This window comes from Coccinella septempunctata, chromosome 2, assembly GCF_907165205.1.
Source record: "Coccinella septempunctata chromosome 2, icCocSept1.1, whole genome shotgun sequence".
In the NCBI taxonomy this organism is placed as follows: domain Eukaryota; kingdom Metazoa; phylum Arthropoda; class Insecta; order Coleoptera; family Coccinellidae; genus Coccinella; species Coccinella septempunctata.
In genome coordinates, this window is record NC_058190.1 from 17,190,652 (window position 1) to 17,210,185 (window position 19,534).

Consider the following 19,534-nt stretch of genomic DNA (forward strand, 5'->3'; position numbering starts at 1 on the left):
TCAGCAACCACTCTCAAAGTCAGGTAGTGGAACACCTAGCGGCGACGCGCTTTGATGTATAATAGGTATGTGAAATTACAACACACTCTACAAGTATTTTGTAATGATTAAAAATTGTCACTAGTTCATAGAACAGAAAAAAGTGGTCAGATCTCATTTTAGTGAAACGCGGTGTGTCGGTACACCACATAAGTTGCTGCCTTGACGATGTTGTTTTAAAAGAATTGTATTGGGTGAAACTGCATTTACTGCTCAAATATCATATATTATTTGTGAATAAAATATTCAGACCACATATCAATAGAAGAGAGGCAGTCAGCAGTCACCCCAAAGTACGGATATTGTAATTTTATATAAATCAAAGAGCGTCGCCGTCAGATGTTCCACTACCTGATCTTTTAGCGTGGGTGCTAATTCATATACACCATCAAAACTAACTCATATTTAATTATGATTCATTACAAATCTTTTGCCGATTTTCGTCGCCAGCTCTCGGAATATATGTCATTGTGATGTGTATGGCAATCGTATATTGGGTTCCAAGCAATGCATCCAAACTCCAGTTTGCTCGTCACAAATGTATTGAACACCAAAATCATGGTTTCCGGATCAGAAAATATCTGCTATTACGCACGATGAATTCATACATTCTTGGCCTTTTACCAAGTAAATGATTAACATGAGGAACAAATGTAAAACTTTGATCAAAACAACGCCAAGATCTTTTATCTCCGTTTTTTTTGCTCAGGACGCTGCCATCAAAACTATAACTATACAATAAATAGTTCTTCTTCCTGGTTTACGTGGCGACATTGCACTCAAAAATGCTCAATGGTAGTTGATTTCTGCCACACCAAATCAAGAATGAGTCCACAAAGCACGCTGCAGGAAACGCAGTCTTCAATAGAGCCTATATCACCAAAGATTTTAAAATCGTCGGCATGAGCCCATGCACGAATAGGATTAATTAGATTCATCCTCACTTATTCAAACTTCCAGGAGTGGATAACTGGAGTGGAAGGCCTCTAAAATTCCCTGATCGACTTTTTGTTCCAGATCGTAATGCGAGAGGTTTGGACAATTAGTTTCGAACTGTTGTAAGTTTTGCTTCAGATGGATCTTAATGGTGGATCAGTTCCTCATCTGTTATTTTATATTCGATTATCCTATGGTCAGAAAGAAGTTGACTCTCCAGACTGCCAAATTGTTCGTAGGATAAACGTAGGATAAACTAACAACTGTGCAGTTAATGCATTCCTAATTTGAGTTATCTCCAGAGCACCACTCTCTCATATTCATTTGTTATTAAAAAAAAACGAAAATGAAATATATAACGTTTTTAAAATTATTACATAATCATTAAAGCTCTTCTTGACAAAAAGACACTTAAAGAGTGTTTGAAACATTCTGAAATACGATTCCCCAAGTGAGCAGTCCACAAACTAAGGATGATAGCCATCATAAATATAGAGGTGTTTTGAAAGATGAAAGTTGTAATAACTTGAGCCAATGTTATAATACGATCACGTCATCGAGTTCGAATAATCCTACTGTACCAGATTCTAAAACATATGTGGCAACTACGCTGGACGCAACAACATGCTAATGGTGAAAGATTGAATAAAATTCGGACGCAGCATTGTGCTACATATGAAAACAAAATATACGCCGGACGCACTAATGGTAGGACCATGAAAGGACGCAATAATGTGCGTATATCAACTTCTTTATTAATAAAGATATTTGAGATCTGAAACGACCAAACTACGTAATTTCTTGCGTAGATTAATATACTTCGATCAGATTCCACCTAGGTAGCGTATTTCTGGGAGACGCAATAAGGTTGCTTTTTGAAAGGACGCAATAAAGTATGCCAGATGTAAATATATATATATATATATATATATATATATATATATATATATATATATATATATATATATATATATATATATATATATATATATATATATATATATATATATATATATATATATATATATATATATATATATATATATATCCTTATTAGTAACTAGCAAGGTTGCCCTTGGCTCACGGGTCCGGGTAACCTGGTGAATCCCACAACTGTGTGAAATTAAAAAAAATAATATATATATATATATATATATATATATATATATATATATATATATATATATATATATATATGAACCCGTAGTGCGCTGCTACCTCCGTTAAGTTCATTGGGCGACCTGACCTCCGGGTGAAGCAGTTATATAATTGGAATGATTTTTGTTTATATATGTAGAGGGGAAGATAAATAACAGGGGTACCTAAAGAGGGGAAAAGATTTTTATCGACAAATTTTTCTTCAAACGAATCAGACCTTACTACCTCCGCATATATTTCTTATTAGTAGTGCGCTCTCACCTCCCGCAACGTTGCCAGATTTTAGGAGGACAGAAAGTAAGACAGCTCGAATTCTACTCATATATAGAATACAGCTGCTCTTCCGATTCATTCACACATATTGAAACCTGTAAATAGTTCGAGAACGATACTAATATTAATAAACTTCATACGCTGATAATTGATTGATAAGGTTCGTGATCTCGATGTGAATGAATTTGGACAGTTTTGAATAAATATGCTTATGTCTACGATACTTCGTCCGATAGGGGAGTTTATTACCATATAGGTCCCAAAATGAATGATGCATGAAAATGAAATTTTTCGTGACATATAAGATTAATTCAAAAGACAATTTTACCGAATTTGTTCTGGTATGAAATAGTAGTCTAATTTTTGGGCATTATATTCACGACATCAGGAACTCCATATAAATGTTTTTCCCGAATGAATCGATAAAGATATACGTTTTACTTTCAGCTTCTATACTTCATTCACTTTCATTTTAGCACTGGATTGGCCATGAAAATTGGATACCTTTCACTCTGTATGATACGAAAATGTTGGGTTAAGACGCTTGTCAAAACATTCTTGAGTTTTAAATCAGTGCTACGTAGTCCGTTCTACGTGAGACTCTCAGTAATTACGTATTTCATGACAATGTTAAATTACTTCGGAAAATATCAAGTCGAAAATATGTAACGAACATAATTGACGTTTATACAAACAAATTGAAGACATACCAAATCTATTTATTTATATGGAAAATACAAGTGATCAGTAGCTTGAGGAGAGTTACTGTTGTTTATCTTCTTTGGCTGGAGGTTGAAGACGTTACATCAGTTGTAGAATTCAAAAAAATCAACCCGAAGATGAAATGCATTTGATGCAGTGTTAGCATTGAGTTGAATAATCAAAGGTGGTAGGGAAAGGGTATCTCTTGAAGAAATGAACGGATAATTACAAGAATGTTGAATTCTTCAATAAAAATCATCTTGCGTGAATGGTAGTCAAAATAATTAGAAGAAGTTTGAAGCAAGAGGAGCTTCACCTCACAAAACAACTGGCTCGTATTCATGTCTGCTTATTTTCAATACATTGATATAATGATAATAATTATACAGGGTGTGGCGTAATAAATGGATAATATGGATCCTGCGGGTAGAGGACTCTATGGCGCTTCAGATAAATATATTTTACGTTTGGTAAAAGTGCCTTGGTTTTCGAGATATATTATATTATATAAATAATAATAATAACTGGATATTGATATTTTTCATCATAGCGCATCAAAAGAAACTCCTTGATTTAATGGCATTTCTTAATTGCTCGAGGAGTCTTTTGCGATTTTTCAGTACACATGGTGTTTCACAAGTAAACGGACAAACGAAAACCGTGAATAGAGGACATTGAGCTGAGTTCAAAAACACCTCATATGTGTGTCTTGGGCATTCCGTTTCCGATATACAGAGGAGTTTATTCAAATTTCCCGAATTTTCGTTCAGCTATAACTCCAAATAATTTAGTTGTATTCGGCTAAAAACTCATTATCCGCTTAAGCTTGTAAGTTTCAATAAAACAGAACATTAAAAGTTGACGAACACAGCACCGGACTCATTGAGGCTATATTCAAACTTAAACTCATGCAAAACACTCTGTTTGTAATTTTTTTCGTCATAATTTTCAATTTTTCAGGTATCTGCATTTATTTTCTCAAAATCAATGAAAGTTTGGTATGCTTTATCAGTGGATAATTTTTAATGAATAATTGTTTGGTGGTGAAATGCCTCTAGAAAAAACCAGCGCAGCATATTGACTTTTACTTCATAATAATTATTGGTATGAATATGATCGCCAATCAGAAGTGGAAATCTAAAAATGGAATTGGAAATGTTCAACTGAATTTTTTCATTTTTGATATTTTAGCATATCTGGTTATTCAGATAAATGATTCACAGTGATAATAAGCTTTATTATTGATAATGAACAAAAATAGCAATAAAAAACTACGCTATCATGAAAATAATAATTATAACTTGATATCTTCCGAATGAATCGCTTTTTATGGACAACGTGGACCTGAAGTAATTTTCCGAATTGATTTTCACCTCATTTGGTCTTTTAGTGAAGGTAATGATTGGCACTTCGAATAAGTATGATAAATGCACTTTCGAGTTCTTCACTTATTCCGTTATATTCATTATTGGATCTATGGAAATCTATGGATTGGTCTGGTCTTATTACAATTTGTTATTGAAACATTGATGATATTCATGCACTAGCAAAAGTATTTATCAGTATTTCAGGTCATTTCATTAGAAGGGTAGGACCCCAACATTGGACTGCTAGATCTCCAGATCTGACACCCCGCGATTTCTTTCTTTGTTTTCATTCACACAACTAGTTGTCCAAAGAAAAATAGATTAATTCTGAAGATCAAGTTTTAATATTTAGTTTGAAGATAGCGTAGTTTTTCCATCCATATTTGTGCATTATCAATTTTGAAACATTTTATCATTGTGAATGACTATTTTGAAGACCGAATATGGTATAATTGTTGAACACATTCAAATCAATTAAGAATTTCTATTTTTCATGAAGTGCTCTATTCCTTGAAGGCGTCTGACCAAAACAATTACTTCTAAAACATGATCAACAGGTGGCGCAACCCAAAAATCAATTCATTTTGAGACAATAATAATGCAGATAACAAAAAAGTTTAAATTATGATTAAAAAACTACATACACGTTGTTTTTATGAGTTTGAAGTTAAGTAAAGCCTCACTGAGCCCGGTCCTGATTTTTTTCGAATTTAAATGCTCTGTTTCAATGAAATTAACAACTCAAGGCTAAATATAAATTTTCAGTCGCCTTGATAGAGAATTTCAGGACTTATAGCCGAACGGAAATTCGAGAAATTTCAAAAAACACTGAAGAAACCTATATATAGGGTGCCCCAAAACTATTGAAACAAACGTCACACCACGATAGAGTAGATCAAATACTATCGAATGACACCAACATTAGTTGAGCGAAAATGTACGGTTTCTGAGAAAACCTAACCTAAAGTTGCCGATTTTCGAACTATTTTTTCAATCACAAGGCAAATTTGTGATTAAGGATAGCGTTTTTCTTCCATATTATCACCCCTGTTTAATCTGAGTATTGAAAATCATGTTGAAAAAACAATTGTTTCAATTAACATCAACTTAGGTCGAGACTTAGGTTATGGTTATCGATTAACTACTTAAAATAATTTCAATTAGAGGAGATAAAACAATAATCTTAGTTCAATATAATTTAGAATCGATATCCTTCTTCACAAACTGGCCCTGTTATTAAGAAAAATAGTTCGAAAATCGGGAACTTTAGGTGTTTTAATAAAATTCTGATTATTTTGGAAACGGTACGTTTTCGTTGAACTAATGTTGGTGTCATTCGATAATATTTGGTTTACTCTATCGTGGTGTGACGTTTGATTCACTAGTTTTGGGACACCCTGTATATGGGGTGATTTTGAACTCCGCGCAATGCCCTCAATTCACGGTTTTCATTTGTCTGTTTACTCGTGAAACACCCTGTATACTCCTTGTACTCTGAAAATTTTGAAACAAATGCCTCACCCTCATATGAAAATTCAAATTCTTCTTGTTGTGAGAAACGTTCATCCAGAGACTCTGGTTCATCCCCCCGACCCTGGTTACATTGCCCGTTGAAAATGAAATCGGCATCTGTTTACTGCAAAACACGTGTTAATGCTGATACGAAGGGTTCAAACTTCTCTACCTGATTCGAGCTTTTTAGGAACGAATTGCTCAAGATGAGTTCGAGTAACATTTCGTTTTGCGTGTTATATTGGATAAAATTGAATTTATGCCATGGACGATTCGAGAATTATTGATGTCCAGAATGCTCTAGAATGATGAAAATTTTCAGATTTCATTGAAACTCTTGCGAAAACTGTCTCGTATATTGTCAAGTTTAGATTTTAATTCATTCAGAACTTTGAAGTTCGACAAATAATGATGTAAATAATTCAATATTATATTTGCCTCAAGACTCGAAACTTTTCGAGAAACGATTTATTTAATTATTTGATGACGAATTAATCAATTATGTGTGTTGATATTATATTTTCATTCATTGAAGAATATTTAGAATAATGAAGTTCAACAAATGATACGAACAATATACTTATTCAATTAACCTCATGATCCGAAACATTTCAGAATTTATTTCGTGTTTAGATAATCCGCTGCATATCGTTGTTCACAATACGACTGTCAATTTAGGACCAATTATAGAACGATTTAATTAATAGATCAATAGCTTTCGAAAATGTTGGTCAGTCTATGACTGACAACTCATTTTGTCAAATGACGGATTTCAGTATCAGACTGCTATATTAGTATGATGAGAGTTCAAAAAAATTTGTATGGACTACAGAATTCAGATGGTTGATATTCCGTGTCGCTAACAGTCAATCACATTTCCTTCAGCGTAGTTGTTGTTTTGAAGAAAAAGTAGTAGATTCTCGCAAAATCCGAAACTCTACATGTATAGCAGTTGTTCAGTTCGGGATTAAAGTTTGTCCTAGATTGATTTTGACATTTCAGTTCAGTTCTGTCAGATCAATCTTGGATCATCTTAAATCTCGGCCTAATCCTGAAGTGATCAACCGGGCCTTATAGTAATAGCAACGTAGCATTCATTAAGTCGGTATATTATTGGAATAATACTAATTTTTTATAGTGGAGAATAGTGGATTCTCCTCGGTAGTTATTCACGAAATTCATTTTATTATGTTTTTTTAAGGTGAATCGGCCCGAAATCTTGGATCCCCCCGACCTGCTAGTTTCGTATACTTCTATGACAATAGCATAAAAACTCAAATTTCAACATTTTCACAGAAATTTTTGAATTTAAGGGAGAGACACATTGAAAAAATCGATAGCAATTTACCGCTTAAACTACGAGCTTGCCGAAGTTGAAACTGGTAACAATCTACTCAGTGCTTCTGTAAAAAAAATTGAAACCTGTAAACTCGTCATCGCCTTCCAAAGGCTGTATTTTGGAAGGGCTGTCGATTTGGAAAAAAATTTATAGGAACTACCCCCGCTTATTTTCATTAAGGAATCATCTCCCTTAGTTCTTCGCATTTGTTCACAGATATCCTGTATATAGATATATTTTATCTATGTACCTACTTATTTTGGATAGTAGAAGTTTAGTTTCGAAGACCAAAACAAAAATGTCAATTGCACCTGATTTGTTGATTATAAGAATCATTTATTTTGAATAATAAAACAGCATGCGAAAATACTTAAATTAACTTTTGTCTTTCTCCTTTCATCATGCCTCCATCATAGTGTCCGCTGTTCATCATAGCTTTTGGGAATTTACCAACCAATCATCTGTATATCAATCATATGTATCCGAGTATGTATTTATATTATTAACTTCATTTTGTAGATTCATCATGTCTTGACAAAAACATGGTTGCAATTTCAAAATATGTTGACTCGAGGCCTTCTAAAGACTTCAATTTTGTTTAATTTTTCCCTTACATCCTTTATGATCTATCGAAAAATGAAATCTGTTTTGAATAATTCTTCATAAAATCTCACTTGTTTCGATATAATTGGTAATTTTCTTTATGATACATCACTAAAAAATTCAAACCAGAGAGATGGTACAAGTTCTTTAAATTTTCGGGAAAATCCAATATTTAAACATAATCTATAATAAAATAGATGCTTCTGAGCAAAGGATTCCTCAAAATCATTGAGCAATCCGATTCAAAGAAAATATAGAGAGCGTTCGATCTGGAATAACACATCAATGACCAACATTGGGTTCAGCCGACGTTCATTTCTTTTATATTGTAAAATTTATCGCATTTTTTCTCTCGATTCTGAAATAATTTGAATTAATCTGAAAATGTTCGGAATCGCTTATTCTCATTGAATATTCATCACTATCTATTACGGTAGTGTCGATCCTAGCAGGTATGCAGCGCTTGTCCGGCACGCGGTCGCCCAAATAAAAGGGATGGCCTCAGACAGCCACCTTCATTTGTCAGTCAGTGTCAATTATTGAGTATTACTTTCTAACTCCAATTATCCAAATTTTGAATGAGACGACGAAAAATATTAAATGAAACTGAATTTTTCAATCTGGTCAAATCGAATATTCCTTGTTCCCTTTCACCGAAAAAAAGAAAAACAAAAGAATGCTTGCTTCAGAAGAACGTGATGTAAAGATCGAACAAACCACCATCTGAGAGCAATTATCGTTATCGATAGGGACTCGAGATAGAAATGTCTAGGGTTTGTAAAAATTACCAGATTTTGAAATAGAATCGCGTGGTCGTAAAAACAAAAACGGCTAGGGTTCAATTATGATGCTTCCTACAGTTACTGCATGCGTGTACTTAAAAATGTAAATTGCATTTTCATTGTGTAGATTAGATAACATAAAAATCTGAAGAGAAGATGTCGGAGGGCAGGGACATCATCATCCAAATGGGAGATTATAGATTCTCATTTACAGGGTGATTTTAAAGTTTGAGTGGAGCGGAAATTAAAACAACTCTATCTCCTGAACGGAATCGCCTATTCATCCGAAATTTGGAATGGAGATAGTTTCCATGAGGTTCCAGAAAACTGCAATCAATATTATTCTATTTGCAGGACAGTAAATTTGGACAGTCGTTGTCGTTAAAATTTCGCGAAATCACCCAATGAATTTCATGATTTCTCGATATCTGCGTAAACTGTAAAATTTATTTATTCAATTTCTTGATAGTGACAATAAGTTTTTTGTCGTGTTGATATTTAACATCCTATTCTTCTCATACCGAAGTGAATTTTGAATCTTTACGAATTTAATCAATTAAATATACATTATTGAATGTTTATTGCAATTTTCATTTGATCCAATACAAAAAAAAATCAAAGGTGCGGTGCGTTCTATAAAATAACATCAAATAAAATCATCTCTGCAACCAAAGATGTAGGAACAATTAATTCTTTAATGCAATTCATTAAGATATAAAATTCACTTCATCATAGGATGAAAACGATCACTTTATATTTTATTTTTACCAATTAAATTACTTAAAAATAAATAATTGTTGAAGAACCATCCTCGAGTTACTCTTCAGAAAACTGATCTAAGTTGTCGATCAAATGAAAACTAAAATTAACATTCAATAGTGATTCAATTGATTAAATCCATAAAAATTCAAAATTCACTTCGTTATGAGATCAATAGGATGTTGAATATCGACACGATAGAAAAAATTATTGTCGCTATCAAGACGAAAAATCAGTTTCTGGAACCTCATAGAAGCTATCTTCATATCAAATTTCGGATGAATATCTCCGTTCAGGAGATAGAGTGGTTTCAATTTCCATTTAAATTTGAAAAACACCCTGTAAATCAGAATCTAGAACTCTTAGATACTACATGTGGGGGTTCTTCGTAATCCTCGAGGTGTTCTCTATCTCACATTAAAATGTTTTTCATCTTATCTGGGACACCGTATATATGTAAAAAAAAGTATATTTTTTGTCTTTGGAGCGGGCGGAGCGGCACATAAGGAATTCGGCACGCCTTAGGATCGGCCTGTACTTCTGAATATTCTTTTCCAAAAAGTATTCTCCTTTCTCTGAACAGCTCATTTTTTTATATGCAATGTAACATTTCTGATTATTCGTTATTCTAATAGGAAGTATTATCTATATAAATAATTTTCATAGAAAGAATCAATATTATTATGGTTTTATTTCAGGTAGGTAATGAATTATTTCGCCGAATTCAGAATTATAGAGATATATTGAATTGATGTGACTGATACTGGATGAAGATCCACAATTGAACTCAAAATAGATAATACGATTTTACAAAATTAGTTTTGAACCAGGACACAATAACATCTTCAGGTGGGTGAAGGTAAGCTCAGTTTACCCAGTAGTGGAATTAATAGTATTCCAAATCTTGCTTATGACCATGAAGGTCTTTCGACTAGGTTCGGCCTTCCAAGTGAAGATTCTTCTGTTCTTCAGTTGTTTGAGGAACCCTCATGTTGGGGAATCATCTCCCATAGATATATCAGTGGTTATTCATTAGAAAATAGGAAAAAGAAATTCAAAAATTTCTCACACTTCATTGAAAATTCGTCAATATTTCCTATCAGTGGTTATCAAACCGGCCGAAACAAGGCAACATTTGGCCCGATAAAATCATGCAGAAACCAGAGACGGAATAGCTTGAAATATCTCCAATTGTACAAATTCGTGATTCGTGTTGGCGTAGATTCAGGGTTTTCAGCCCGATATGTATTTTAACAAATGTTTGAAACAATGAATAATTTTTCTCCTGTTGTGTTATCTTGCAGGTAGTTGTACATTCTTAACAAAAAACTATCTGGTATCATCCATTTAAGCCGTTTCCCTACATAGAGCATTACGCTCTTGTGAGTGATACACTTTTTGTAGTGCTATCGATGTTGATATAAATGAATATCGAAAGTTCGAGCTGAAAGAAAGTTCTTCATAGTATATATAGATATATTTTACCTCTAGGTGTACCTAGAAAAGCTCCTTCCTGTTATTCTATGTTCTTAGAACATTACTGATTTATTCGTTATTCTAATGAGTGGTATTATCTATATAGATCATTTTCATAGAAAGAATCACTATTATGTACAAGATTCAAATCGATTTGTTTTCAAGTAAGTAATTAAATCGCCAAATTCAGAATTATGGTGTTAGCTTGAGATGAAAGAAGTTCAACGGATGCATAGATACACACGATGAAATGTATACAGTCATAATCCCATTCGAGAGAGCTAAGATTGGTTTTCTTTCACGTGATTCTTTCCCCTACAAAAGAATGCGATAAAAATTGTTGAGATATGCCGCCTGGATTGCAATTATGGAGGAGATAGCGCGCTGCGCCTCTATTTACTTAATTCCTCCGTATACTGATATTCCGCCTGTCTACATCTGCTTGTACGGTACAACGTTGCCATTTTTGGAGGTGCTAACCAGCAAAGAGTCCCGCAGAGCAATTCTTCTATATACAGCTCGGCACACTAGCGCCAGTGATATACACTCGAACTAAAAGATTGTTCAGTACATAAACGGGGTGCGTTGTGACCTCAAAACGATTTTTTGATATGTTGATCCCTGAAGCCTCCTGAATCTAACAAGCTAAAAAACAAGGCAAAACGATGTCACCTCCGAAATCGGAGGTGACATCGATATATATGAGGTGAGAGCGTTAAACGAGTTACTATTTTGGAGGTGGTATTAACACTTTATAACTATATATATATATATATATATATATATATATATATATATATATATATATATATATATATATATATATATATATATATATATATATATATATATATATATATATATATATATATATATATGTAAGTTTGAATCTCGCGCCAAACTTCTGCTTCCGTTGATGTATGAACTGTCAAGGGGACAAAAGAGGAAAGGCGAAGTTTAATAACGGCTGCGATAATTGTGATCCAATATATAGTATAATATTATAAGATTAAGGCTATCGACAATTGTGTTGAATCAGGTTTGTTGATTTATTGTAAATATGTATGTAAATTAGAATAATGTTTTGTTTATTACAGTTTTCACTGCATCAACTGTGTCTGAATATAACCTTAAATATTCACTTTGCAACGTCTCTGATTTCGAGACACTTACAATTCAACACAATGGAGAGCAAAGCTAAATTCCATTTTGCATCTGAGGCGGGTCCTGATGCCAAGAGCACTATAGTTAAGGTAAAAACTATACAGCTGATGGATCAACCAGAAATTTTTCGATTTCCAAACGATAAACAGAGCAGCTTGCACCATAAGCAACTTTTTGATACTAATGTGGTCAAAAATGTTGTAAAAAGTTTGAAAATTAGAAATAAATTTCGAAATGTGATGATCACTCTGGATGCTGAATTACAAGGTATTTACATGGACGAAGAAGGAAATGTCGCATTCAACGACGAATATTTAGAAGAGGTCTCACCGTTAGAAAATCCAACTAAAACAGGTATCCAAGGAAAATCTACAAGATCTTTAGCGAAAGATATGATCATAGAAAATTTTAATGGACAAAATTTCAAAGCGAGTACTTGGATTAGATTATTCGTTCAGGAATGTATTAGAGTGGGAATCACACAAGATAAATATGCAGAAACTTTGAGGTTATTTTTGACAGATTCTGCTGTAAACTGGTTTAATGTTTGTATGAAACAAAATAGTTTAAACAATTGGGAATTATGGAATAATTCTTTCATAGAAACCTTCTCAGTACAGTCGTGGACAGATATAGCATACGCATATAATTTTAAGTATTTAAATGGATCTCTATTAGATTTTGCACTTAAGAAAAGAAATCTATTGATGGAAGTGGACGATGAAATCTCCCTAAATTCTCAAATAAACTTAATTGTTATCAGTTTACCAAATCATATACAAAATAGAATAGACAGAAAAACAATAGGAACAATAGAGGACTTAATGTCAAAATTAAAACAATTTGGTCACTTGAATGATAGGAAAAAAGAAAACAACAAAACAGTACCTTCACATAAACAATGTTCAAATTGTGAAAAGTTGGGATTTCCTAACAGATTCCACCCTGAAAATATGTGCAGATTAAAAGAACAAAAATCAAGTTACAAAAAAAATAATAACATTAAAGTAGTAAATAATGTAGATTTTGAAAATGCTGTAGCAAACTCAGAGGAGGCAAAAAACGAATAGTTCCCCCACTTATTAGATTAAATGTATTGGTGAATGATGAACCAGCGGTGGGCCTGTATGACTCAGGGTCTAACATTTCACTAGTAAATTATAAATTTTTAAATAAAATTAATATGCTTAAAAATATGATAAGTGGGAAGGAAAATATAGAAGGAGTAGCAGGAATAGCTAAAGCTGAAGGCGCTGTTACACTCAAAGTAAAAATTTGTAATATAGAAACTAATTTTTCGTTTTTCATCATAAAAAGCGGGACTTTTAAGGAAGATTTATTATTAGGTCTGGATGTAATAAAGAAATTTAGACTATGTCAAAATGAAAATTTAAAAATTACACAAAAAGGTGAAATAAAGAAAGATAAACAAGAAAATATAAATTATAAAAAAGAACCCAACAATATACAAATAATTTTGCAAAATTTTGATGAGGTATTTGCAAAAACAAAATTTGATATTGGAATAATAAAAGGGTATGAAGCAACTATAAAATTAAAGGAGAATAAATACATATCTAGAAAACCATACAGATGCTCATTTCAAGATAAAATTGAAATTGAAAAGCAAACAAAAGAATTATTAGAAGCTGGTTTGATAGAAGAGTCATGCAGTCCTTATGCAGCTCCAGTGACAATGGTCTATAAAAAAGAAGATGGAAAAAAATCTCGTTTGTGCATAGACTTTTCAGATTTAAACAAAATACTTGTTCCTGAAAGTCAACCATTCCCTAGGATTGACGATTTAAAAGTACGTGCTAGAAATTGTAAATATTTCACAAAACTAGATGTAAATTCGGCGTTTTGGTCGATACCTATACGAGAAAAGGACAGGTACAAATTGGCTTTTGTAACCCATCAAGGCCACTGGCAATGGAAATGCTTACCATTTGGTCTGAAAACCTCACCGGCAATTTTTCAAAGGACATTATCTAGTATTTTAAGAAAGAATAATCTTAGTGAATTTGCTGTAAACTATATAGATGATATTTTAATTCATTCAGAGAACTATGAGGATCATTTGAAACATGTTGAATTAACTCTACAAGCACTTCAAGACCAAGGTTTTAAATTAAACTTAGCAAAATGTGTATTTGCCAGTAACAAAGTGATTTACCTAGGTCATGAGATAAGTGGTAACTACATAAAACCAATGAATGATAACCTCATTGCCATAAAAGAGTTTCCGGTACCACAAACCAGAAAACATATCAGACAATTTTTGGGGAAAATAAATTTTTATGTGGAATATATACCGAACCATGCTATATTACTAGAACCTTTATATAATTTATTAAGGAAAAACATAGAGTTCAACTGGTCTGAAAAATGCCAGAGTAGTTTTCAAAAAGTAAGAGATTATTTGTGCACTGGTCCAGCTCTGGCTATATTTGATCCTGAAGCCCCAATCTATATTTTAACTGATGCGAGTATAGATGGAGTTGGGGCAGTGTTGAAACAACCTCAAGAAAATGAGGAATTAAAACCAGTATTTTTCTTCTCAAGAAAATTAAATAACTCACAAAAAACAAAAAAAGCAATATATATTGAATGTCTAGCTATCAAAGAAGCCATCTTATATTGGCAATATTATTTAATAGGAAAAAAATTTGTTATATTCACAGACCACAAACCCTTAGAAAATTTTAATGTTAAGAAAAGTAAAGATCCAGAACTAATTCACTTACTTAATTATATATCACAATTTGAATTTGACATAGTATATAATCCAGGAGCAGAGAATCTAGAAGCAGATTGCTTATCTAGGAATCCTGTACTAGAACCAAGAAGAGAATGTGATGAAAATTCAATAATAAAAATAGCAAATTTTTTACAATTAGAAGATATAAAAAATAACCAAAGAAATCTACAAGTAGATAACAAGTGCAATATTAAAAATGATATCATATATAAAATGCTAAATAACAGAGAAAAAATATGGTTAACAGAAGACTTTGGAATATCTTTGGTACAAAAGGTTCATAAAAATCAAGGACATATTGGAACCAAACAATTAATTCTGGTTATATGTCATAAGTTTTATTTTAAAAACATGTATAAACATATCAAGTTGACATGTCGTTCTTGTGAAGTTTGTAAGAAAAATAAAACCAGAATTGGCTGTTTCAAAGCACCTTTATCTCAATTGGGCCCAGCAAAGGAACCTTTTGAAATTGTCTCATTGGATACTATAGGAGGTTTAAAAGGAAAAAGCACTAAAAGATATATGCATTTAATAGTGGACCATTTTACGAGATTCGCTTTCATAAGCACATCAAAAACACAAGTTGCTAAGGATTTTATAAATTTAATTAAAAAAGTAGAACAACATGGGAAAATTAAAACAATACTAACAGACCAATACTCTGGCATAAATTCGACACAGTTTAAAAATTATGTTAATGGTCAAGAAATAAATTTGATATTTACAGCAAGCGACTGTGCATTTTCTAATGGTCTAAATGAAAGAACAAACCAAACATTAATTAATAGAATGAGATGCAAGATATTTGAAAATAAAAATAAATCATGGCCAGTAGTAGCCGAGGAGTGTATAAAAGATTATAATAACACAATTCATAGTTCTACCGGTTATACTCCGAATTACTTGTTAACCGGAAAAGAAAGTTCTATTTTACCTGAGACATTAGAATTAAACAATAAAGAGAATTGGGAAATTAATAAGGAAATAGCATTTGAAAATTCTAAGAAAATACATTTACAAAACAAAAAAATTTACGATGAAAATACGAAAAAAATAGAATATAAAGTAGGAGATTTAGTGTATGTTCAGAACAAAAACAAACTGAGCAGAGATAAACTGGATACTATCAGAGTAGGACCATTCAGAATCAAAGCAAAAATTTCAGATATAATATATGGTATTGCTAGTAGATCTAGAAAGAGCGATAGCCTATTTCATGCTAGTAAATTAGTCCCATATACCGGGTGAATGACTTATTTGCCAAAAAGGGGGGATGTAAGTTTGAATCTCGCGCCAAACTTCTGCTTCCGTTGATGTATGAACTGTCAAGGGGACAAAAGAGGAAAGGCGAAGTTTAATAACGGCTGCGATAATTGTGATCCAATATATAGTATAATATTATAAGATTAAGGCTATCGACAATTGTGTTGAATCAGGTTTGTTGATTTATTGTAAATATGTATGTAAATTAGAATAATGTTTTGTTTATTACAGTTTTCACTGCATCAACTGTGTCTGAATATAACCTTAAATATTCACTTTGCAACGTCTCTGATTTCGAGACACTTACATATATATACATATATATATATATATTTTTTTTTCTTTTTAAATTTCACACAGAATGTGGTGCCTTTCGGATTGCTCGGGAAAAAACGCCAAGAGCAATCCGACTGATCAGTGTGGGAATATCACTTGTCGTATGATGCTGACAGTTGCCAATATTACGGCCTTCTGCATCCAAGTTATGGTGTTTGAAGGCAGATCCATCTCTCTCAAGTGCTCAACAGTTTTCTTATGCACCAGACCATTGCAGCTGATCACCAATGGCTTTATTTCTACTTTTTCCAGTTCAAAAGTTCGCTTCATCTGTCTTGATAGCAATTCGTATTTGGCGATCTTCTCTCCGTAGGCTTTAGCGAGGTTTTGGTCTAACGGCACTGCGAAGTCTATGATGATCGCCGACTTCTTATGTTTGTTCCACACAACCATGTCCGGTCGGTTATGTTCAGCACCCGGATCTGTTTGCACTGTCAAATCCCAATAGATCTTGATATCTTGGTTTTCCCGGACAGCCGTCGGTTCGTAGATGTGATGAGGGACGAATTCTTGGAGAAGCCGTTCTCTGAGACACACATATATATATATATATATATATATATATATATATATATATAATCGCAGGGGGGCTTCGGCCTTCGGGAGGTGACGTTCCCGCGTACCTGAGTCAACCGGGCCCTAAGGTTAGCAGCCTTGGGCTCTGAGAGAATATTGCTCCTGTAACGAGAAGTCAAAACAAACAGGGCGGCGGGGGGCTGCGGGCTGGCCCCTCTCGGAGCCGTCCAGAGGATCAGCCTGATGGGGGATGTTGTGGTGCAAGTGGCGCAACCCCCCGAGATGGTACCACAAGACCCAGGCTCGAAGAGGAGAGGATCCTGAGTTTGGACGAGGTGCAAACTCGTCCCGCGCAGGAACTGAGTAGAGATGGGAGAGTGCGATGGACGGAGGACGAAAATGTTCTACTTATACGCACTCATTACATAGCGAAGAACCTACAAGAGACATCAGAAAAGACATACCGCCAGATTCTGACAGAAATATGGAATGACATCAAACCAGATAAACAGCTGTACACCAACTTATTAGCCAACCGCGTGAGATACTTCTTGGAAAATCAAAAATTCTCGAATGCTGAGCTAACAACCATTCAGCAAAGCATGTGGCCACAGACAGCAGTACCAGTTGATGATGATGAACCCGAACACCAAGATGAACAACAACCAGAAATCCAAAATAGCCCTTTGGTTGAAGGCACGGGGGGGGGGTGTTCGGTAGGAATCTCCTTTCGTACGCGGGTATGAACCCAGAAAGCAGACCCAAGATCCCCAGAATGAAGGGCTCACGTATGATGTTGGAAAAGGTTCAGCTGGTGGACGCGATAATAAAAACGCACATCGGGAATACCTCGTCCATCAACGACATAGTAGACCTGGTGTACGCGGGAGCAGCTACGGTATGTGAGGATGGGGGTGCACCTGAAGCAGCCAATCACGAAACTGCAGAGAAGCCAACCTCCATGGAAGACTCGCCTGGAAAGAAAAATAAATGTGATCAGAAAAAAAATCGCCTCCCTACACACTTACCTCAATACTGATTCGCCACCTAATAAGGTTTATAAAGCTGTCCGCAGAATAGCATCCGAACTCCAGATTAAAGCTTGGACACCTGACTTTAGACAAAAGCTGGAGACCCTCTGCGACAAACTGAAACAGAGGGTAAAAGCATTAGGTAACCGTATGAAGCGATACAACGAAAGAACCAAGAGATACAAGATCAACCAACTGTATTATAAAAACCAAAAGCAGTTCTTCAGAGACCTAGAAAACGGTACTGCCACAGATGACAAACCACCGAAGGCAGAAGATATGCGCAAGTACTGGCAGGAAATTTGGGGTAAAGACAAACATCATGACGATGGAGCAGGATGGATAAGGGAAGCTGAAGCGGAAAGCACTAAGTATGACATGGAAAACATTCACATCACTAAATCCGATATTGAATATGTGCTGAAGAAAACCAACAACTGGGCAGCACCAGGACCAGACAAGATCCATAATTACTGGTGGAAATATTTCCCAAGCACCCACCAACCTTTGGCCACCCTATTCCAGAGAGCACTTCGTGACCCCTCAACTATCCCAAAATCCCTCACATTGAGTTGCACTCGGATGATACCGAAGGGCAACATAACGACGATCCCCAAAAATTTTCGCCCAATTACATGTTTACCGACCATTTACAAAATCCTAACTGGCACCATCACCATGCACATATGGAAACATGTGGGGAAACATCATATTTTGGCGCGTGAACAGGCTGGATGCTGTAAGGACGCGAAAGGCTGCAAAGAACTCCTTGTAATCGATCAGATCATCACCAAGCAGGCAAAATGTAAACTCCGGAACATATCAGTAGCCTGAATCGATTACAAAAAAGCATTTGACTCAGTGCCGCACTCTTGGCTGCTTAAAGTATTGCGATTGTATGGGATCTCGGAGACCATAATCAATCTGTTGGAACATCTAATGAAATCCTGGCGTACAAAACTGGTAACTGAAACCAAGGATGGCATCAGCAGCTCAGAAGAAATAGCAATCAGATGCGGAATTTTCCAGGGAGACACACTGAGTCCGCTGTGGTTTTGCTTGGCATTGAACCTCCTCAGCAAGCTTCTAAACAAGACCAAATACGGATACGTTCTCAACAAAGTGAGGCACGTTAAGATTAACCACCAATTGTACATGGACGACCTGAAGCTTTACGCAGCCAACGAAGATCAGATGAGGAGACTACTGGAGATAGTGTCCTCCTTTAGCCAAACCATAGGAATGGATATGGGTCTCGACAAGTGCGCGGTCCTGAATGTGAAGAGAGGCAAGATCGTGGAGGGCCCGGGGATCAGGCTGTGGAATGATCTGAAAATAGAATGCTCACAACCACAGGAAGCATATAAGTACCTTGGAATCCAACAAGCCCTTGACATAAAAACGACAGAAGTGAAGGAGACCCTCAAAGCAAAGTACTTTGCCAGAATCAGGAGCTTACTGAAGGCCAAATTGAACTCCAAAGCCCTTTTCACATCAATTAATATATGGGCCGT

General features: G+C 34.6%; 1 protein-coding gene across 1 annotated transcript; it reads left to right on the forward strand.

Moving 5' to 3' along the window:
* The first annotated feature begins 17,897 nt into the window (after positions 1–17,897).
* On the forward strand, positions 17,898–18,854 carry LOC123307040. The gene has a single exon (XM_044889242.1). It carries the CDS (start codon positions 17,898–17,900, stop codon positions 18,852–18,854), a length of 957 nt encoding a protein of 318 aa, XP_044745177.1.
* Positions 18,855–19,534: the final 680 nt, after the last annotated feature.